At 46.1% G+C, this 24026-nt stretch overlaps 1 protein-coding gene across 9 annotated transcripts in view; it reads right to left on the bottom strand.

Moving 5' to 3' along the window:
* The window catches only part of nbeaa (neurobeachin a), a 174111-nt gene that overhangs the window by 66561 nt on the left and 83524 nt on the right, over window positions 1–24026 (bottom strand). For 3 of the 9 annotated variants that reach the window (XM_072702175.1, XM_072702178.1, XM_072702180.1), the window contains exons 22-34: window positions 22291–23286; window positions 18658–18875; window positions 18170–18323; window positions 17316–17339; window positions 15841–16021; window positions 15454–15575; window positions 14360–14467; window positions 14067–14235; window positions 13011–13524; window positions 11093–11247; window positions 8676–8802; window positions 7004–7131; window positions 4166–4227 (exon numbers count right to left, since the gene is read on the bottom strand). In XM_072702175.1, coding sequence (XP_072558276.1) covers window positions 4166–4227; window positions 7004–7131; window positions 8676–8802; window positions 11093–11247; window positions 13011–13524; window positions 14067–14235; window positions 14360–14467; window positions 15454–15575; window positions 15841–16021; window positions 17316–17339; window positions 18170–18323; window positions 18658–18875; window positions 22291–23286 — 2958 coding nt within the window. Of the gene's footprint in view, window positions 1–4165; window positions 4228–6997; window positions 7132–8675; window positions 8803–11092; window positions 11248–13010; window positions 13525–14066; window positions 14236–14359; window positions 14468–15453; window positions 15576–15840; window positions 16022–16921; window positions 17006–17315; window positions 17340–18169; window positions 18324–18657; window positions 18876–22290; window positions 23287–24026 lie in introns of all 9 variants that reach the window. The other 6 variants (XM_072702177.1, XM_072702179.1, XM_072702176.1 and 3 more) reach the window with 4 other exon arrangements.

Raw genomic sequence — 24026 nt, 5'->3', positions numbered from 1 at the left:
TAAACAGCAGGAACTGCAAGAACACAAGAGTAATCACTCATTGACAGCATTCAAAATTTCCATTCATCTTCCATGTCTGCGGTAGCACAATGAAAAATCCACAGCTGCCTCAAACTAAGGAAATCCGGTGCCGAGAAGAGAATGAAAGTGGCAGTAACACAGAATCACAGCCAGGTACATAACTGTTCGTCTAAAAAAAAAAAAGAAAAAGATGTTAGTGTGGAATAAGGGCATATAACCATGTCAGGAATTGGTGTTCTTTCTAGAAGCTGCCGGTTCCTCCTGCTCCCCACACTGCCAGGAAGAACCACGGCTCTCCTGTTCCCCGTCTGGAAGCAATGAAAAGCCAGTGGGTCTGGCCCTGTTATTGGGGCCCCCAGGGTCTAAATTTCACTGCCCTCCTACAGAAGTGAGGGTGGTGGTGTTTCGAGGCCCCATAGGAGGACAGGCGCATGAGGAGATGCACAGAGACAGCAGGTCTCACAGTTCCCTGACATCTTCATCCTCCCCAAGCAGGGAGCCCCCTGCAGGACAGTGCGGGCAGCGTTTTTGAATGACACAACATGAAAGAGGCAAAACACCCAAAAGTGGAGACCTTACAACTCAGACCTTACAACCATTCTCAGCCACAGTGTGCATTTCATACAGCTGAAAAAGCCAGTTCTTTTGTACCACAACAGTATCAAAAATGTACTATACGGTATTTGTGCAAAAAACAAACAAAAAAAAATGTTTGAATAACCTTAATGTTGGTGTAAAACTATGACATTATGCCTGTGAAAGTGTATCAACTTAGCCATTTCAAAATCTCTCCTAAAGTCACCCCAGTATTTGCAGCAGCTATTAAATACATGCATGTGATTTTTGACTTAACCACTCCCCCTGCCTCATTTGGCTAATCAATACCTCATTGTGTTATTTTTTTTAACTAAGTTAATTAATTAAGCTAGTGCAGAAATTTAACAATTACATGGAATGACTGAGGTACCCCTGAAAAGAGGTTCGAGAACCAAAGCGGTGTTCATCTAGCCATCTGGCTAGATATCACTAACATTTTGGCAAAGAGAAGAAATTCTTGTTTATTTTTTTATTGTGTTCCAATGTCAATTATGCATTTTTTTCCTCTGAGCAAATACACACTTACTACCTAGATAAATAGCCTTAAACATTTTCTTTGACAGCCTAAGACGTTTACACAGTACTGCATTCACCACCGTTGCGGTTTCCTCAAGAACCAAATAAAGGCTGAGCAGCGACTTTGAGGAGAAAATCACCAGAGCAGCTCAAATGTGTTGCACCAGGGGTGTGATCACCGCCCAGCATCCCTGAGCAGCGATCCAGCTGCTGCCCATATGGTCAGAGACACTCCCGCCCTGCGTTACAGTATCTCCTCAAACAAGGACCATCTCGCTTCAGTCATGTCACCAAAATAATCATGCATCTGGCGGTTGCGCTGCATCCAGGAAGCTTGTGACCAGGATGCAACATGGCAACAAGGTCTGGCACTTAGCGGCATTTAAAACGTCGTCATTCGACTGGAAACTCTAATCCCCCTGAGGATGCCGTCTGGGAAGTAAGCCCATATGACAAAGGGTAGCGCAAAAGTGTGCTGCCCCACCAGCGTAATGCGATACCTCTCGTAAATGTGGGCCGCACATGGGACCAGGCCCCTTGGCCCGCAGGGCGTTCGAATAGCCATGTAGTGGCACAAATGAGGTTTTGGGGTGTGGATTCTGACATACTCAAAACGCAGTGTAGCTGGAGAGTGTGAAAGGCCTGCTTGGTGTAATATAACAATTCCTCGGTTTTCGACCATTCGCTAATATGACGGTATTCATTCAAATATTCATTCTTCGACCAATGTGTGCAATTATGACCAAAAGTCATACGCCAGACAGCAGCGCACGCCGAAGTGATAGAATGGAATGTACAAAATTTTGTTAAAAATGTCCACTTCGTGAAGAAGCTTATCCCAACACAGTCGCGTTCACGCCTAGGCTATGAGGAGGGGATGTACAACAAAATCAGTCAATTTACATACAGTAGAAGTCTGCATGATCTACACCAAAGCAGACCCTCGAGGTAAAGTTCACCACGTCACGCTACATTTCATACTTGCAGAAACCCAGGAATGTTAAATACGTCGTCAAATCATGTACTTCCAATCACTGCAGAAAACGAGGCTGTAGGCAGCCTCCTGAGCATCACTGAAGGGAGGGAAAAGACGGCAGGGAAGGGTGACTGAACAGCACTGAGGTGTCGCGGATGCAACCCTCAAGTCACTGGAAGTCTTGATTTTATCTGGAAAAATCTCAAATGGGAAACTATCACACCAGGATAGTTAAGGTCTCATTGGTCTCGTGATGCTTTAATTTAGCCTTTAGCATCGTGTAATATCCATAGATAAAATTCCTAGTTTTTACTCCTGCATTAAACAAAAAAACAGGACAACACAGCAGAATGGCCCAACTGCACCCAGAAGGTTCTGGAAGGACGTAGGCCAGTGGATCAAGTTACATTCCCCTCTTGGCGGATCAATATTTCAGGCAGAGTTTCAGCCCCACGGGGGAGCCTAATGGCCAGGAAGTCTGGAGCAGCGGTAACGCTATCCTTCTGACTAGAGGATGAGTCCACCAATCAGAGGGAGAGGACCCCCAGCACAGCGAGGGAGCGGATGGACTCCTGATGTTACGGAACGGGGCTGTAAGGACCGAAAGATGACAACAGCCCAAAAATACCTCTCTGAAGCTGATTAAATATATCTCTGTTGAAGCAGCAAGGGTGGTAAGGTTGTGACCTGGGGTAGAGAAATGAAGAGCCGATGCACTTCAGGAGGACATAAGGTGACGGTAGTGAGCACTGTGGAGAGAGCCTGTTCTCTTTGAGCGATCTTTCCCCTTGCCGGACCAGATGAATAGGCTCAGTGGAGAGGATCGTGGCTGGGTAGTTCTTGGAAATGCTGTACCTCCTTCTGAGGGCCTCTTCCAACTCACTCCACTGAGGAACCCAGAGAGAAGGAAGCTTCCGAGTGACACTCTTTTGGAACCATGAAGCATGGGACGCGATGGGAAACCAGGTATGCCATATCTATTCTAAGAGCGACATCTTGGTGACCACAAGCTCCATGTAAAGCATGTTTAAAAGCAGTAGATTCTGTTTAAAACTGTCTGAGGGCACAAGAGATAAGCATGGGAAACGACAGAGCTAGTGATTTTGTAGGGTGGGGGATTTGGCAAAAAAAAAAATGGCTGTATGATCTTGCAAAGTCATGTTTAGCGCATGGCTACTGATGATCATGAAGATTCTAACTTGCCCTTGCAGATGTTCTCTTTCGAAGGGGATTGATGGTTTTTACATTCTCCGACAACACGGCAGGTTTGAAAATATTTGCTATTAATAATTAAAACGCAATACTAATCTGAATGAAAATTTAGAATATAAATTTAGGAAACAAACAAAACAGATATCAAAGTCATTTTTGGTGCTGTGTGTCCTCGAGTTTAGGAGTCAACGTTAGGTTAGGTTTAAGGGACAATGAGTGTGCAATTGCGGACACAGCTGTGAACATACACCCCGACAGACTCATCTGAGGCGGCCATTTTGAGAATCCAGCCCTGTACAGAGGGGAAGTGCCTGTAATCGGACTCCCATTCTTACAGATCCAGGATGAGAGTATCAACCAATCAGCAGCGAGCATCTCTGTGATAGCCGAGGATATGACAGAAATCAGGTATGTGGGCAGAATGACTTTGAGGTAGCAGGACAGTGACAGAGAGGTCACCTAATGCCCACCCGCTAAAAGCATACAGCAGGCAAAATGCATGGAGGATAATGCCGTTATCTGGAAGCTGTTGGTTTTAGGGTCTCCTTTTACACTGCTTTTTCCCTTTATTTATTTATTTGGGACAATGCACATTAATGAACAAACACTACAATGAAATAATCAAGTAATGCTTGTAAATGAGCCAGATTGTAGCACAATCGCTAGTTTACATCTGCTGAGCATTAAAACAGTCCATGTGCAATATCATGATAATGAAAGGGTAAAGTATTAGGGTGCAAGTCAAATAGCAATATAAACGAAATGGACATAATTGTAATAATCCACATTCAAAACTTCAAGGACCAGAATCAGTAGGGTGTGTGGGATAGAGATAGGGATTACCTGCGAGCACAGCAGCATGACCAGTTCAACCACCGAAGTGCTGGACTTCATGCATACCAGGCCTGTAGGGATAACGCGGAGCAGAGTCAGAGTATACACATGTCAAACACAGACACACAAAAACACCTGACATGAACCAAGTGGACTGTATTTCACAAACAGAATCACAACATGTTGGCCCCTGGACACACAGGTAGAAGTCAAAGACCTTGACAAATAACATATCCGCACAGAGACACCAGCACCACACAACCACCCCTCTGTGCTCAGTCAGGACTGGCAGAGTCCACTGTGGCAGTCAAACTTCATCTTAATCACAGACTCATCGCTCATGTGGCTTTTTGAACTAAGAAACAAAACGACAGCCGTTGGATGCAAACTTTCACGGTGGCCTTCAGATTCAGAGACAGCTTAAGCCTCAGCGTGCTACGTTATCGTAAGGAAGTGTGTGCCGAGCAGAGAAACCCGCCTTGTATCTGTTTACTTTTGGGCTGTTTTCTCATTCGGCCTGCTGGTCTTGCTAAGGATTAGCCGGTATGTGGTTTTGGCAACAGGTGGGATTGGCCTGCGAGATCTGGGGTGGGACATCGGATTAATTTTCTGTATTTTGGTGGGATTTATGACTGGGCTGCATGTTCCTGGCATGAATGTGGGATTGTCCTGCTGTTTCTGAAGTGGACAAAGGCTGCCAAGCAAGCGGGATCATGGGAAAATATTATTTGAGAACATATAGTCATGTGGGCTAGACTAGAGGAAAATCAGGGAAATAATTAATTACCTCAGTGATACTATTCCTCTCGATACAAACAGTTCACTCTCACTGCAGACGTCACGTGCAGACGTGCACTGCACAGCTCATTTCCTCTCAACAGATACAAGGTTGATTCGTACTGTGCCAGCAGGAGGGAAAACATTCCAGACCGTTCTATCTAATCAGTCTCGCTTAATCAATCCCAGAGCCTATACATAATCTGCTTCACTTAAGGCTAGAGCAGTGAGCTGTTCATATCTATACATAAATGATTCTGGTATCCATAATCATGATGGTATCATGCCCCATTACAGTCACATTAATCTTGTTAAACTCAAACCATAAACAAACCATTTTAGATGAATAATAAATTATATGTGATTGTCTACCAGAGCTCAATTCTGCTCCCCACGGTATGCCATAGTGTCCTTCTGTCTGACCGTAAACACCTGCTACTTCTTGCACTGACCTAGCCTAGCCAAATGCATTTAGAGGGGTCACACTTGGCAGGTCTGAGCCTGTTAGCAGATAAAACTGCCACTGCATGGCTTAAAGTGCTGGTATGACAACCAAATATTTGGGAAGGGGGTTGGCTGGGACAGAGAGGGTCTGGCCCCGATGTAGTTGCCATGGTGACAGATGAGGGGCCATTAGTAGACTGGCTTTGTACCATGAGCTGCACAATTTGTCCGCAGGACCAGACCAGGTGCAACAAGGGAATTTCTACATGTTCACTAATTAGTGGTGTGCAGGTTGATTCCTTTTACTCTCCCCAGCAGAACAGAATAGTGATACTTTATTAACTGCATGGGGAAATTGTCTATTCACCCAAGGACATAACTTTGGGTTGAGCATTGGAGGGGTTGAGGTCCCCACCCATTTAAGGGGGTCCAAGGGGTTGTATTGGCTGGTTTTGATTATTGGGGGATTATAACCCTCCCCCCCATAATTTATGTCCATGTAGTCACCTTTTTTAACTTTCTCTCCATGAGACACACAGATAAAAATTGGTTAAAGCAAGCTTGGAGATTACAGCTCAGGGATTAAAACCAGCGACAATCTGATCATGGGGTCCTAACCCGCTGAGCCACACAACAACCCCTGGGTAGGGGTACTAGTGTTATGCTAGAGCGACAGAGGACTACAGGACGTATGAAGGGTCATAAACCAGCGGGATGTAAGCCAGACAGAGTGTCAGTACTCCTCCTGCTCTCTTTCCCTTTGTGTTTTAAGGATATAGTTAGGGGTGTGTCTCTGTCCCCTGTACCATACACACTACCAAAGTGTTTTATGGGTGGGGTTTAATCCTGGGTTTTAAAAACCAATCTCTGTAGACTAGCCATTCTTCTTTTCTGCAGATTTTCTTTTTTTTTTTTTTCCTTGGATGAAAGAGGGATTCAAGCCTGACGGACCAAGCAACAGGGTTGCAGTTTTGCTTCTTTGTTTTGTCACAAAGTTGTCCCTGCATGTACTGTGTTATTAAACACAGGGGCAGGAATGGTTAGGAGACTGTGGTACATCCCTGAGCTCACAGCATGCAGAAATTTCTGGAATGTTTTTGGGTGAGGTCTCCTATCAATGGTTAGTGTTGGACCTCTTTGAGGATTGGACCTCCACAGGCACTCCGAGCGGGGCGAGACCTCCACAGGCACGCCGAGCGGGGCGAGACCTCCACAGGCACGCCGTGCGGGGCGAGACCTCCACAGGCACGCCGAGCGGGGCGAGACCTCCACAGGCACGCCGAGCGGGGCGAGACCTCCACAGGCACTCCGAGCGGGGCGAGACCTCCACACGCACTCCGAGCGGGGCGAGACCTCCACACGCACTCCGAGCGGGGCGAGACCTCCACACGCACTCCGAGCGGGGCGAGACCTCCACACGCACTCCGAGCGGGGCGAGACCTCCACAGGCACGCCGAGCGGGGCGAGACCTCCACAGGCACGCCGAGCGGGGCGAGACCTCCACACGCACTCCGAGTGGGGCGAGACCTCCACAGGCACTCCAAGCGGGGCGAGACCTCCACAGACACACACGCTGACAGGAGACGCCAAGTGGTAGAGGAAAAGAGCGGCGTACAGCACCTGTACCTTCTATGAGCAGCTCCTGGCCATGGCTCCCCAGCAGGGTGCGTGACAGGAAGGGGGCAAAGTCCACAAAGATCTCCCTTAGCAAAGGGGCCACCTTCTCCAGGGCTCGCTCCAGCTTGGTGGTGATGCTACGTAATAAGAAAGGGAGGAGAACAAAGGGAAAGGAGGAGAGAGAGAGAGAGAGAGAGAGAGAAAGGCAATGTAAAACAGTCAAGTAAGTTCAACGTAACTCATTAGTATAGACTGTGGTTAAGACCATTCTATGCAACCTGAACAAGCAGTGCAGGATCCTGGGAAGGGCAGTCCAGTCCCAGACTGCTGGCAAAGCTCCGGCCCGTGTGGTGGTACTGTGTTATTTATGGATTCACCTTGCTCCGTCCCACTTCTTCTCAATGACATTGCAAGTATAGAACCGGTTTATGATTTGCATGTGCATAGTGCACTGCGTCATGTCTGTGACTAACATCTTACTGTGATCCATCACCTATAGCTGTGTTTGCCAATCCGGTTCGCAGGGACCCATAGATGGTCCATGTTTTTGCTCCGTCCGAACTCCCTGCCAGACAGTCCACACTTTTGCTTCCTCTCTGATTTTACTGGGAGCTGGAAGGTAGCAAAAACGTGGACTGTCTGTGGGTCACTGTGGACCAGATTGGGAAACACTGACCTATAAGCATATTCATCACCAAATGGTTTACTGTGAGTCTCTGTCCCATGCTTATAGCACAGGCCTACAAAACCAGCTTAATGCGCCTGATCATCCACAAAACCACCCCTGAATATGCTGCCAGACTAGCTGTGATAAATTCCATAAGGGCAGGATCATTTCCAGTCCCAAAAAGCAGAACAGCAACTTAGAGCACAAAAGAAGAAAAAGAGTGGGCTGTAGACCAGCTTTGATGCCTTCGTTCTGGCAGTCACACGCCATTGGATGGAAAATGAGTGGGTCTGCTTTGACAGACGGAGTGGGCGACCAATAGAAGTAGCCTTGCCTAAGATCACCCTGCACCTGCTGCCTGGAATCCTGTCAGAGGGTTAAAGGATTTCGGATCTGAAGGAATCAGGCCTAGCGTGAATGGATACTGGTCCACCTCACAAAAGGCACTGAACTACAAATTAAAACCACAGGAATGATTGTACTGGTATTATTACACAGTCCCTACAGTAAGAGCTATGAGTGAGACAGGATGAACAGGTCTACCCGCAGATTTTCTTGTAAAGAGTTTTCCAGCCATGTTAACATGGACAAAAAGATAAAAATGTATTTCACAGCGATTGTGGTCAATGCCATAGTCATCACCACAGCCACAGCCATCAGCGGGAAGCAGGAACGCAGTTTTCTTCAAAAAGAAAAGGCGCTGAAATGGCTCAGTAACAGTCTCTGTGTCCTTAAGCCACTTCTGAGATGGCTACACAGAAGCGCCTTTCAAGAGCTGTCCTCTTTGAATGCATGTGAGATTTAGGGTAGCAAACTGGACATGAAGGGGGGGAGGTGGTACAGTTACCCAGAGGTGCAAAGTTCAGGTCCAAAATGTAAAAATCCAGACCAAGATTTTGCTTTAACCAACCAGTAAACTCTGTGACTGACTCCTTAGATTCAACTAGTTGGGTGAAACAAAAGCTTGGTCTGGATTTTTATTCCTGGACCCGAACTTTCCACCTTTGCAGTTACCTCATGTTCTCCACAGTGTCCTCAGGCATGGGTGCTACAGTCTGCACAGCTGGTAAGTTCTTGCTGGTGGCGCCATTTACCACGAAGCTGGAGGACGAAGAAGAAGTGGAGGCAGAGTCTGTGGCACCTATAGGAGCAGGATAGACAGGAGTTACAAAGGGTGGCCCTGTATCTTCTGCTGGACCTCTCCAGAACACCCGATTTAGAATATATACAGATATCATAGAAAGTGCCAATCTGACAAAAGTTCTTTTCGTAGGTTCCCAGAAAGCTGGGTATTAGTTTTAAGATCAAAGGTACATCAATGTTCATCTAAACCACATTCAACATTTACAGATTCTTCTTCACAGAAGTAGGGTTAGCCAAAAACTGGCTTCCTTTTCAGAGTATTGTACATTAGCTTGTGCTACATAACCACTATACACCTGGGGGGGAGTTTAGCAGGTAAGGTCAAAGGGGTTAGCCTGCAATCACAAAGGGATGGTCTAACACAGGGTTCTTCAACTCTGGACCTCGATTCCAAATCCAGGCCGCGTTTTCAGTTCTCCCAGGTAGTTGTCTAATAATTACTGATTCTGATTGGTCAGAGGCTTCACACCTGACTGACAGGTAAAGGAAGGCTGGAAAACCAGCAGTGCTCGGACCTCGAGGACCATGAGTTGAATAACCCTGGTCTAACAGAACACACAGCGGCAAGAACATATGAGCCTGATAAGACAGAAATAGAACAGGGAGGAAACAGGTCGGCACTTTTATTGCCGCATCAGGCTGCTCATTAGCAGCGAGGCTAAAAATAAACTGAATAATCCACCCTTGTTGTTTCTTGTGACAAAATGGCCTCTTTATAATCGAGCAAAGCAGAGATTTGTTAGAGTGGGGAGAGAGGGAGAATGTTATCGGATTTAGAAGAAGGATTTTGCCAAAAAATTAATCGGAAGACGGAGGCTGGAGAGTCAGCTTTCAGATTCACCCATAAGACTCAGCCTTGCGTGCTGTGTGAAAGTTGCCTGTTACTTGCTTAAGAGCTCAAGCTGTATTTTCAGACATTGAGACACTCCACAGACTTCTGCATCAGAGACTCAACATGATTGATTGATTTTTAAGAGTAATATGAAAAACTATACAAAGACTTTGTCTTTCAGCGATGATTACTTTATTTAAGAAATGTGTTGCTTTGACTTGTCAAAGGGTGCCAAACATACTTTACAAATATATTGTGGAGATGTATTACATACACAAACTCACAATTCACAAGATTTCACCCTCATATCCAGATTTAAAATGCAACAAAAAAGCTAATGATGCAGCACTCAATTTCAAATGTGGCCATAGTCCTACCTCTTCTCTGGACAGCGCTAACGGTTCTTCAAATACAATGAGAAAAGGGCCATCTAGTGTTTGGAGTGTGTCACTGCAAGTGGCCTGAATGGTCCCCGGCTTCAAGCAGACCAGCTGGGAGGGGGTGGGGGTACTGTAATGCCCTTGACTTCCATTAACACTCATTAAATGCTTATATAATTCCCTGCATGTCTTCAAAAGGGAAATAATTTCCACTGATGATTCAATTTTCCATTGGTTATTCAAATTAAATGATGATGAATTACCACAAGCGGGAGTGTGTTCAGAAATAAATCTCCATATAAAAACCTTCTATTAGACACTGGCGCTCAAATCTATATTTGACACAAAGAAAAAGTGTTTCAGGAAACGACTTGGACATGAAGAGCAGTCTGGTCTGGCCTCCTGATGTGCACTCAGGATTCAAACAGTGCTGGTGGCCATTTCCCAGCTCCAATAGAACTCAAGTATGAGGTGGAGAGCTTTGCAGCTGTTGTGCCGATAGGAACATCAGGTGTCAAACCTAACTAACCCAGCCATAAATTGACTGCTGTTTTACCAGCTGTTATATAACAATTTATGTACATTATTGTGCAAACAATGCATAACAATGCTTAAGGCTATTTATCAGGGTAGTAAGTATATATTTGCTCAGAAAAAAACACAATTTTACATTAAAACAAATACAGATTAACAGTAACTCAATAAAAATTAAACATTTTTCTTCTGCTCTTGAAAATATTGCTGAAATATTGTTGGATGGTAAGAAGAACCTCTCCTCCGGAGCACCCTGTTAAATTTTATCACCAGCTCAATAAATTCATTGACTTAATCAAATAACTCAATGAGGTAATGATTAGCCAAATACAATGAGTTAGTGGTGGTGTCAAAAAAATACTGGACTGCTGTTTGGTGAGGTTTCAAAATGATTTTGACAGACATATATCAGTTTTCATCAAAAAAGATAATCACTTGAACATTGTTTTCTTTCTCCTAAGACTTTTACACCGTACTGTATAAGTAAATTTGAAGTCTATACTGGAAAACCAACCTAGATGTGTGACAAGCTGACGGCTCACCTGTGGTGTTGATCATGCTCTTGGGCGTGGCTGTGGCCGCAGCAAAGATGTTGGGGGTGCTTCCGGAAGCCATGCCCCCACCAGCGGTGGGTGTGCCCACCGTGTTGACAGCCAGGCTGCCAGGGGGCGGCTTCTTCACCGGCACCACCACGCTCCTGGGGGACAGGGCAGACCGCAGTGTCAGACACAGGGATGGGGGCCAAGTACTATGGGACAGACTCCACACTGGGTTTTAGTATTAAATCAGTCATTGAGTTTGGGGGGGGGGGGGGAGCAGCATGTCATTCATCACAGAGGGCTAGATTGCACATTGTTGTGGAGTCATAAGGCTTTGGCCAACATACACATATTCAAAATTTTAGGGGTACTTCATCTAAATCCTGTAAACAATACACACAGTATGGTCCATGCATTCTGCTTATGTACATGGCAACTACAGTACAGTGTTGGGGAAGTTCCTTACAAAAGTAATCCATTACAGACAGTTGAGTATAAAGTTGGAGTACAAAGAGTACTCAGCTGGAGTAAGCTGGAGCAAGACTCCAACGAAGGAACAGACTGTGGCACTTTGGCTAATCCCCCCCCCACCCCCCTGCTCAGCTCCCTTTTCCCGAACCTGCCAGGATGATCTCACTGCAAAAAAGGTTGTGGCTCATGGAAGCAAATTAATTGAGGCAATGGAGCAGTGAATGTATATATATCGTGCATACTGGCTCATTAAGGAAGCAGGCTGGCATGTTTATTTATAGATTGACACACTGTACACTTGCCTTTGGGGGGGGGGGGGGGGGTTGGCAGGGGTCCCCAGACAGGTTCCCTGACAGGGGTGAGGATGGGATTGAGAGGGGGGGGGCTGTCCTACTGCAAAGGTGAAGGCCCCACAGACAAATGGACTATATGGTTGGCTTTCTTGAGAAATTCCATTGTGATTTTATCTGACTTTGATCCACAGAGAAACGCTGATGCCAAATCAAGCCAAAACCATAAATCACTTCCAGAACTGCCGTGGATGTTCAGCTGGCGTTTCAGAGGTGACAGCCGCCTCATTTATCTATAGCCTACCGTACGCTTGGAGACATCCAACGCGGCAGACAATCAAATTAGGTAATTCAAAGATAAAGTTTTATCTTTCACGTTTCTTTCAGTTGGTATCACAAACCAGAACCTCCTGGATATCTGGTCCATTAAAGGTTCCATTAAAGTAACAGATAAGGGCCAGTGGCAAAATGTTAATTCTTCCCATTAATAATTCATTGGCTGAGCGCTCATGAATGATGTATAGATTATCCAAGGCATATTTTATTAACAATGCTGTCCTAATTGAGTTGCTATAGGGAAGTCAAGGATTAATCTTAAGATTAATAAGCGTGTGCTGAGGCGACTGTACATGATGATCACGTGACTTCAGATGAGGCGCCCGCAGTCCAAAAAAATACCATCTCTGACTATAACACAGTAAATAGTAAACCATTTACGGCAACCCATCCTGCATATGGAAAATGACTTTGTGAGAGAGATGCCCCACTACTGTCCTGCAGCAGAATCAATTTATACGTTTTTTTATATTTTTGAAATGCATGGGAACATATCTTTCAAGTTAGCAGGCTAATTGATTTAGATTGACCCTAACCAGCTCACTATAGCTTATGCGTTAGCTGAAATTAATGCTTTAACTTAAACCTGTGCCACAAGTATATATGCTTTAGTTCTTTTCCACATCCATCCCTCCATCTGCTTTTCCAGGTCAGGGTTGCAGTAGGACCTGGGGCCTATATCCCAGGCAGCATAGGGCACACGGCTTGGCCTTCCATGGTTTTTCCAGATTGGGGGCGCTTGCGCCTCTAACGCCCGCAGTGTGGAAGGGTAGACGATACTCTTAATCGCCATAGACCATGCCTGATGAGACCCCACCACCTACCGGTCGAAGGAGTGGAACTGCATGGGAAGGGCGGCCTGCGCCTCCCTCTTAATGGCAGGATCCGGGTAGGGCAGAGGTTCGGGGCCCGCCTCAGGGCCCTCCATAGGGGCCGCCACCAGGCTTTTCAGGATCTCCTTCACGTTGATTCCTTTGTTGGCCTGGGAGATGCTGGAGATGGACGGGGCAGGCTTGAGGGCCTCCATGACTGCCACACCCACGGCGGGCGACTCAGCCAGACTCTCACGAGACTTGTGTACTTCTGAAGACAGCGTGCCCAGCAGCTCACTCATGGCCTCGGGGCCCCCGACCACAGACCCCACCAAGGTGACAGAGGTGGCCATGGCCGACGGGACAGCAGCAGCCTGCTCCATGTCTGAGCCGTTCAGCATGGCGGACACCTGCTCCTCGCCGATGCCAGAGTCAGTGTGCGGCAGCGAGGGCTCCAAGGGCACCTCCTCCAGAGGAGGCCCTATCTCCTTCTCCTGGCTGACCTCTGCTAGGGCTGATGGGTTCTCTGTAACACACACACAAAAATACTTGTATTTATATCTGTGTGGGGACCGTCCATTCATTTCTATGGGAAAATCCATAATCCCAACATGACGACCTTAACCCCTACCCAGCCCTAACCTAAACCATAAGTAACCAAACAAAATACAAGACTTGGCGCTTTTAGTTTTTTTGATTGCGGTCAGATTTTTCATCGGGACCAACCAATCAGATGTTCTGGTTCCATCTCCTCTATAATCTGATTGGTTATCTCTTTGAAACAATCATTTTAATGCCCTCAGAACATTTTTGTGTAAGTAAATCTCCCACGAGCCGTTTTCATTCCGTGATAAAAGGCCCTGCGTCAGTGCTTTCTCAGCACCCTAAACAGCAGGCCTAATTTAGCTCTACCAATTAGCAGCGCTCATAAATCACACTAATGAGGTGGCGAGACCCCATCTCCTGCCGATCACATCGCTATGTTCTCTGCGTTTCATTTTCGGTTTGCTTAGAGGAACAGGTGGCGGTTTGGCACAAGCGTTGAGACAGCAGGGCAGAGCCACGCACCCGTGCTGGTGGGCGAGTTGATCTCCTGCCGAATGCTTCGTCCGGACAGGCTGCTTGACCTGGTAATCTCTCTCTGGGGCTCCAGAATGTCCCGATATTTGGACACCATCAGGACGGAGATAAAGTAGACCACAGCCAAGGCCAGGAACTGGGCCTGCTTGCTATCATCCTGAGAAAGAGACAGGAAGGTAGAAAGAGACAAAGAAGTAAGGGAGAAAGATGGACAGACATCATATCTTCAGGCGGTGGCTCAGGCTCCCCAGAAGCGGCACCATGACCGTGCGCACACTCACCACGTCGCGGAAGACGACAGCCCGGAGGCGATTGATGTCCACATCCTGCAGAAGTCTGTCAGGGTCCTTGATGGGAGAAAGGTTACTGGGGACATTCTCTATGGCAGTCTAAAGCAGGGAATAGCAGAACAGCGGAGTTTTCAAACCCACCTGGCTTCAGCACATGCCTAACGGCTCCTCACATGCTAATTCATACTGACTGAACAGATGAATGGACGGACAGACAGAAAGATGGAAAGGGCCACCCTGACTGAAAGCGACAGGCCACTATGTCTAGCTATTCCATAAAACATCTGAAAGAACGAGGCAATCATAATAGGCTAGGCTAAATATACAGTACTGTAGAAAAGTCTGTTTAAAGCTATTTATCTGCTTAGAAAAAAAACACAATTTAACATTTAGAGCATATGAAAATTAAGAGTAACTAAAAACTGACAACAATTTCTTCTGTTCTCCAAAAATATACTGATATTGATCTCACACCTCAGGGGCACCCCAGCCATGCCATGTATTTTGTTAAATTTCACCACCAGCTTGCTTAGCTAACTAACTAACTAATTAATTACTTTAACTGAACAAATAAAAGAAGCTTTAAAGTACTGATTAGCCAAGTGAGGTATGCTAGTTGTCAGTTTAAAAAAAATATATGGGGTTGCTGCAAATAAGCTAACACTCTTTGATAGATGTAATATCAGTATTATACCAATGAAGATCATTTAAACATCTTTTTGACTTCCTAAGACTTTTGCACAGTACTTGGCTAACAAGCACATATGTAATCTATAAGTTTATTTCTGTAGTAAGATGTAACACAGAGGCATAAAAGCATTGCTGAAACAGTCCACCTACAATTAAAGTATATATATCACAACACAATAAGTCTGGAAATGTAATCAGCATTAAGTAATATTTTTGACTGTACGTGATTTTTTAAAACACTGTATTATGTTGTATTATATGGTGGCAGTGATGTTGTAATTCTTCAAAACAGTTTATTGTGTGTGAAGTAATATTATTAACATGAAGAATGTGGAATGTGGTTCCAGAATAATCAAGGTGGACCATGCATTTGGGGGGGGGGTCAACGTGTGTACCTTGCTGGCGGGGGGGAGGCTGGGATTGTCCTGGGCCTTGTTGTTGGACAGAGGGGGCTTGGTGGTGCGGTCCCGCTGCCGCTGCCTGCACTCCAGGCAATTACGCACAGCCACGCAACACACTGGCATCATGGCAAGAGAGAGAGAGAGAGAGAGAGAGAGAGAGAGAGAGAGACCGCAATGTCACACACACCAGCAGGCATGCATACCCCCATGCAAACGCACACACAAGCAGGCGTGCAGGCCTGCATTCAAATACACACACTCACATGTGCACACACACATACCTGCAGCGATGCACACACGCATGCAAACGCACACACACGCACACCTGCAGGCATGCACGTCCATATGCAAACACACACGTGCGCACACACACACGCTCACCCAGTCGCAGGCATTGCCGCATAAGTCCCCCGGAGGACATGTTCTTTTCCGCCTCGATCTCGCTGAAGTTCAGGGAGCTGGCGAACACCAGCACGTCCACCATGGCCATGAGGCGGCTGAGGAAGGTCACCGCAGTTTCGGGGGACATGCCCTGTGTGGTCTCCATGTTCTCCAGCTCCGTCTGTGTCACAGCATAGGGGCGGCGGCGGAGGTGTGGGGATTAACGTGAGACATTGGAAAATGGCAGCTCAGTCAACAAACCAGCCACTGTCAGTGAACCTAGGCCAAGGTGGACGAATGGACAAAACACTGGCTGGTTTGGTCGGGATGTTGCAGGCGTGCAAACACACACAGATAAATAAATTTGTTCACTGTGTAATTTATTACCATTACAGACATTAGGAAAGAAGCAGGAAGTCCAGTGAAACCCCAATCCACCATCTACACCTCCCAGAAGTATTTTACTGGGGTAGGTAAGGGACAGAGCAGGAGCCACACCTGCTAGGACAGGGATGGGGGACCTGATCCATGGAGAGCCGGCATAGCTGCGGGTTTTTGGGATGACCTCTCAATCAACGAATCACAGTGGGTCCCCAGGCCTGGAGTTGAGAACCACCATTTTATTAATGACTGAGTAATTATTGACCATCCCAAAAACCTGCACCCACACCGGCTTTCCATGGATCAGGATCCCCACCCGTGTGCTACGATCTCCATTATTTTACATTCTAAAATGCTTTTGGAGTTCTGAAGTGTAAAACAACACCCGATTCTAAGGAAACTGGCCTGCTTTGCTGACAACGCTGAACATGTTTCTGGCAGATAAACAGACAAACATCACAGAATACGGTAAGCCACAAGCTATCAATAGCTGGAAGGACCAATCAAAATGCAGTGGGCAGGGCAACGTGAGAAACAGTGGACATTGATTGGGGCAGAACACTGAAGGGAGGTGAGAGGACCGATAGAAGTGCAGTGAGGAGCCACGCAAGAAAGCAGACTGTCCAGAGGACGACCAAGGTGGCACTAGTGTTGTTAGCAGTGGTATAGATGGTGAGGCCCCTTTACTGCAGGTACCCACCTCGCCCCCCGTGGCCCCATCCCCAGGCATGGGGGCGGCCTCTCCACATTTTGCCACTTTTTCAGAAGAGGATCTTCCATCCCTCTCCCATGTTGAAAAAGAGGGACAGACCAGCAGAGGAAAGCAATCATGGAAACCTCAGAGCAAGGGTCCCCGTCTCCTTACTGCAGTATATAATCAGGTGTGCCCTCTAGTGGCCATTATTGCCATCACTTGGCCATGACTGCATGACTTCTAAGCTACACTGGGGCACTGTCATTTCAAGTTCTTATTTTTCGTTTCAGCCCAAGTCAGTGAAAATTTCATTGCACAAAAACATTCATAGCACGGCACACACCCCAAGAGAAGTCTGAAACGTTTAATCTTAGATAAATGTAAAGAAACTGAAACTTACAGCATCCGTACTAACCTTTGAACTCTGTACATGCAACAGACAAAAGAAAAACAGACGAAAGTACAACAGAAAAAAAACAACACAAAAGAGGATTAAAACCAAAGAAAATGGCAGTTTGGGTAGAACCAAGTGCAGTCACTCAAGATTAAAAGGTCTGTTGAAGCTCTAGATTTACAAAGGAACTAAGGAACTGCACCTCAGGCAGAAAGTGTGTGACAGATATGTGAAAGGAAATAAATAAATATGAGTATTTAAGGAAAGGTGCTGTTTGTTAGGGGGCCTTAAATCCATGCTGGGCACGTATATATGCCATCAATGGCCTGCAATGCAGGAGAGGGGTCTAGCTGGAGTTTTGTAGACCTCCAAAGCCTTGGAAGACCTCAGGCACTGTGCAAACCACATGCACGATGAAATATGGTACTCTAGCACAAGCATTCGCAATAATTCTATTGGTGACATAAATCCGAACAAGTTAAATAATAGGACTGTAACAGTAAAATATCTGTTTTCTGTTTTTTTCTCTTGAATATTGCAATATCTGCAAAATTACATCTGCTGACATTTTGAAAATGTTTCCATACTTTGGAGCTTCTTGGGCAATCTTTCAAATATCTCAAATATTTGTTGGGGCACTAATGAATAATATATAAAGATTTTATGTAAAAATGAAAAACAGCTTTTATTTAAAAAAACAACCCAGTTTCAGGTGTGTGTGGTACATTTTTCATCAGGTGTGACATCCTCAGATGGCCTGGCACCTTAAGACCTGGCCACAGGGGCTATGGCTGAAACCGACGCTCGGTGGGGTGTAGGGACCAAAGTCTGCCACTGGGTGGCAGTAAACTCCTACTTACAGAAGGGGAGGTGGCAGCAGAGAGCAGCGGAAGAATGCCTCCACAAGCAATGATAATGTTGTCCACCATCTGAGAGATGAGGTGGATGGTGTTGTGCACGAAGATGATGTTCTCATTGCTGTTCACAAAATCCATGACAGATTTGGTGGAATGGCTGCAGAGAAGCGAGAGAATCTGTTAAATTGACCACTTCTTAAGGGTTCAATTACTTATATAGCAGAAAGAAATCTTTCCATTACCAGCTATGCACCTGAAGGACAGAATTGGCTGCTTGAAATCTCTATATCAGTTCTACACCCAGTGCCAGCTATTCTCTTCATTGTTATGAACATATCTACCTCTCAAAGAAAACAATTTGTTTTCTCAGGTTAGTACTTGGGTACTAGCTAACGGTTACTTCCCAAGCAGCTGTGCTTGCTGAATAAGGACCGGGGCCTCATCCCTTAAGGAGTCCACGCACACGCAGGTAGTCCTAGTTAGATGCTGACCTCCGCCACACATGCACGTCTGTCTCCAGGGCGAAGAGCAGGTCAGTCAGTAGCCGCTGGTGCATAGGTGACCACTTGAATTCTGGGATGCGGAACATGGTAGTCCGTGGGCCCGGGCTGAACTGGCGTCGCTGCTCCTCGGTCATCGGCATGCCCCGGAAGCCCAGGTCCACCCGCAGGTCCCGCTCCATCTGACTGGCCATGCGGCCGTGGAGGGCCTGGGGGAGTCAGACCCAACAAGCCGTCAACGAACTGTAGATCTCTTGGGGAGGTCCCTCAGGAGGACTGTGCACTTTCTGCTCAGATTACTAGGTACATTCATCACAGCAATATTTACCCAGTGGACCAGCTGATTGGCCTCCCTAGATATTTATAGGGTTCTACTTTTACACAGTTGGGAAGCCCAGAGTAGATACAAAGACAAGATAGAAACCATAAAATAATCTACTCTACTGCCACCACCGCGGCCTTGATTTCATGTCCTAATTCAATCCATGTAAAGTCTTCTCTTAGATCCTTCAAAGACATTTCAGTACTGCACTGTCATTCAGTTAAGGTTCTAAACACATCAACATGGCGATTCGTTTTTGGCACCATCACATACATGCACAGCTTGGTTCAGTGCCCAACAGTCTGACCCAGGTTGGAGCGCTGACCTGCCTTATATTCCACCTGCCCTCCCAGGACCTGAGTGACTCACCACCTTTGGGTTACGATAACACCTGATCTGATCTGACCTGGAGACATGGAATTCAAAAGTGGTCAAGGACATTGAGCAGGGTTACCCAACTTTTCTGCTCTGCCACTAGACCCTCAGGTCACATTTGTTGTGTGACACTGAGCTCATGTTTCCTTGACTAAAACACTATAGCTATACATTAGTGATGCGCGGGTCGACCCATGACCCGCGGGTGCGGGCGGTTTTAGGGCAGACATTTTTTAAATATCGTGGGTGCGGGCGGGCGGGTCAAAAAGTTACAAAACGCATTTCATTATCAATCAAAACATGTTGTAAACGGGGTCGGCGTATAAATGAAGTTTGCGTATATTTTTCAATTTTAGAGTTTTTAATTTGTAGGATAAGCTACTAGTTTGGTGAAGTTAAGTATGCTCTGCTCTACTTCATTTTAGACAAAATTAAGTTAAAAGAAGACCTAAGTTCTACTAAGTTCATTCGAATCTGATAAGAGTTCTCAAATCTGATGTTACAGTTTTGACAACTAGTGTTTTGCATACATGTGCGCTTGTGTGTGTGCGAGAGAGATGTCTTTCGTGCAATTTTCCGCAACCCTTCAATAAATAACGACGTAAAAATCGATCTTTCGGTTTATTTGTTGTTGCCTGGTACACAGTTAATCTTGCATAAAATTGTGTCATCATCTTCAATCAGGGTACCCGCGGTGATGGAAAACCTGGAAAAGTTTTGGAATTTTGAAATAAATTTTCCAGGCCCTAGATAAATTTTGGAATTCTTGGATAGAGTGGAAAATTTAGGGAAAAGTTTTGGAAACTAGCCTTGTTCATTTTTGTTTCCCGCTTCATTCCGCAACGCGCTAACAGAAAGATACGAGTGGAAGTCGCGCAGATTTCGCGTATTTGAGATCGCTGATTTTTTGCTCGCTATTCCGGTTTTTATGGTTTTATTTATTTTTTTGCACGTATGCATCTGTGTTTATTAGGTAAGCAGATTGGCTTTTATTAGGGTGACCAGACAATCCATGTCAGGGAGGACACTTTGAGCTACTTCGGGTTTTACAAACTACTTTCTAATTGAAAGGCTCCTGTGCTCGGCTAAATAGTTTAGCTCTTCTTGTGCTTCGACTGGTTTGTTTCCTTGACTGAAAGACTCATCCAGCTGTTTCACATTAGCATTAGTGACACATGCATGATTATAGGAGACTGACCAATCAGCACACAGCAAGAGCTGAGTGCTCAAGTGAAATCCAGGTCCGTTTAATTGAAATGGTAATTTACAATTCCTGTCCTAGCTCAGAGTGTCCTCCCTGACATGGATTATCTGGTCACCCTACTTTTATCGTACCGAAAATTGTAGTATTACTGTCGTGCCGTATGCGGGACGCGGAGCGGAGACAGAAGAGCGGCAGTCAGGAAATCGGGGAAACCAGGGTTTTTTTTTTTTTTTTTTTTTTTTTTTAAAAAAGGGGCAGGCAAGAAAACACGCACTGATATTACAATGACCGGACTGGGGAAACAAACTGAAACGCGGACTAAATACAGAGGACTAATGACAACAACCAGAAACAGCTGATCACACGGGGATTCCACACTAGGTTAACGAGGGGGCGTGGCACACGAAAGGAGCGGACGATCGGGGCAGGACAATTACTATCTGAAACTGCATGATCATCAAATCAAAGCAAACTTGTGGGTTTTTGAAAATTTTCTTGTGGTACTGTTAAATTTTTTGGAAAAGTCATAGAAATTTAATCTGCCAGAACTGGGGGAACCCTGTTCAATGCGAATCTAGCACAAACCTATGTCATCTATGGGTTAGTGTCACAAATGACACTTCATTGGTAGGTTCTATGTCAATACAGGCTCAATGGTGTTTTTTTTTTTCGGGTCGGGTCGGGTCGGGTCGGGTCTTGGGTCATTATCCACGCGTATTTTTGCGGGTTAGATCTCCTGACGGGTCGGTTTGGGGCGGGTGTTAAATAAAGCCGACCCGCGCAACACTACTATACATAGTTTCTGTCTATCTCAGTCTTCACATCCTTTGGTCTTGCAGGCCTTAAACCTAGCTAAGAAAGGTGAGGCCTTATTACTTCAACTGTGCAATTTGGCTTGTTTACTTACATTTTTAAGGGCAGTCCACCGATGATGTCCTAACTAACCTAATTTAATTATTTTCGACATGCCAATACTACTCCTGTACGGCTAGGCAACATGGCCAAAAATGTTATCACAATAAAATAGGTAATATTGATAATTATCACAATACTTGTCAAATATTTAAAGACTGATTTTTGCTCCTGAGTAAAAGCTGAAGAAACCAGGCGTGGTTTTAAAGTAATCTTTAGCAACATAAAGTGAGAAGCACTTGCCAAACAGCATTTCACATTTCACAAATCTTACGTAGAAGTTGAACAGGGTATTTTAGTCAGCTGCTCCCACTTTTCCTAGCGTTTCTGAATTTTCTGTGGATTATTACTGTGTGGATTTGTCACGGGCTGAATTGTATTGTGAACTTTGGTTTTGGATTTCTCTGGATTATATATATTGGATGGGTTGCTTTGGACTTACCTGCTCTCCCGGTGAGTCGCCCTGTTGTTTTGACTGTGTGGTCTTTTGTCTGCCTGCCTGCCCTATTGCATTCTCATATTTGTTCAATAAACCCTCTGTGTTTTTATGGCTGTCTGCGCTTATGCTCCATTTCTGGTCACAAAGAAAGTGACATCATGTCATTGTGACGCAAAAGATGTCGCCAGCGATACGTTGGGTATTCAATTATATCAAACTTATCGAGCATTTGTGCTATTGAGAATGTGGAAAATTATACCACGATAATTATTGTTATTTTGTCAACCACTCTTCTGCTTAATATTTATGGAGCACTTAACTGATTCTACCAAACTTACAGAGCAGCAGCAACATTAGCTGCACTCAATGTACCTGTGTGGTTGCCGTGGTTTGGATCTTCTTCATCTCCTTGTCCTTGCCATCGTCTGACCGTTCGGTGTCAGAGGTGGTGCTGGCTGCGTCGATCCCACCCTCCTTCCTAGAAGAGGAGGGGTCTATTTCTGTGCCCAACTCTGCATGTTCGGATCCCCTGGAAGTGCCTTCGGCCTCCACGATGGCACTGATGTCTGCCAAAGCTGCCGGCAGCTTGAAATCCCCGTCCTCTGGGAGGCTGGGAGTCGTGACGGCTGCTGATACTATGTCAGAACCAGCCGTGGTCATATGGGCCAGCAGGCTCAAGTCGTCACTGGCGCTGCCGGTGTGGACCAGCGGCTCGGCTGACGCCAGCTCAGGAAGCAGCTTCCCGTCGGAACCGCTGGGTACCCGGCCGAATAGGAAGCCATTACCGCTAGGGACACTATCCTTCTCATCGGCTAACGTGATTAGCGGGGCCGAGTCGTCGCCATCTACCACACTCTGCTCAGGCGTCAGCTGGCCCACAGCGGCACAATACACACTGTCCAAGAGAGAGTCTACACCCGTCAGCGCCCCATTTTCAGCCACCCCACTTCCTGCCACTGTCTCTGGGGACATGTCCAGGTCATCCAGCTTAACTTCGGTGGCCTCTACCTTCTCCGCCTTGATGTCCACCAGCAGATCGTGCACCTCGACACGCACCCCGGCAGCGGTGGAAACGACGGCAGTCCGCTCTGCCCCGCCAGCTGCCCCGCTTGACCCCTTGCCCTCCGCCAACAAATTCCGCGAGTCGTTGCTCTCGGGGTAGTCCACCTCGCTCTCGGGAGTCTGAGTCTGAGAGCCGTCGTCGTTCTCGCGTATCTCGATGCCGCCATTGACAGCGGGGGCTTGGGCAGACAGGCCAGAGATGGTGCTGACGGAGCCCTTCTTTCCCTTCTTGATATTCTCCTCCTCCTGCCGCTGGTACTCCTCGTACATCTTGGCCAGGTACTCCTTGTGAGCTTCATAAGTCACCTGGGGGCAACGCAAAAAATTATGACCTTGCTCCGTAAACCTCTAATACAAGGCTCTTCAAATCTGGACCTCGATTCCAAATCCAGGCTTTGTTTTCAGTTCTCCCAGGTAGTTAGTTCAATAATTACTGAGTCTGACTGGCCACATAAGCTTCACAAGTAAAGGAAGGCTGGAAAATCAGCACGGCTCGGACCCTGAGGACCGAGATTTGAACAGCCCTGCTCTCAAAATTGGTTTAAATCATGGACAACAATTTTTTTCAGAAAAACAAACAGTAAGGCAATAAGACACATATACAATCCAGAAGATGCTATAACACATGGCATCTGCAGTGAGATATGCGATATGTGTCTTTGCATGCGATTTGCAGCCCACTGTCACTACCAAAACTTGAGCTTCACTGGAGTTTGCGCATAGATGCCAATCGCAAGGCCATGGCTAATGAGCCTATATAATGCTTGGCTGAACACTTAATAGCATATAATGTGTTTCTGGGTTGTGTGATGACACGTGTATCTGAATCCTGACGCCGTTGAAAGGACACGTTGCCATGACGCTCCAGAGCAAATGTGTAACTCGTTCTGCCAAAAATAAGTGGCAATTTGAAAAAAGCTATTAATAACAATCTTAGTTTATATAACTGGATAGATAAATTAATATCCAGCCTGAGGCGGACATAATAGGGATAAGGGCACTTGCCAAGGTACCAGTAAGACCAGTAGAGGGAGGTGTTCTTCACT

Source organism: Paramormyrops kingsleyae, chromosome 18 (assembly GCF_048594095.1).
Source record: "Paramormyrops kingsleyae isolate MSU_618 chromosome 18, PKINGS_0.4, whole genome shotgun sequence".
Classification (NCBI taxonomy): Eukaryota; Metazoa; Chordata; class Actinopteri; order Osteoglossiformes; family Mormyridae; genus Paramormyrops; species Paramormyrops kingsleyae.
The sequence above is the reverse complement of the archived record's forward strand: the minus strand, read 5'-3'. Positions and strand labels throughout refer to the sequence as shown.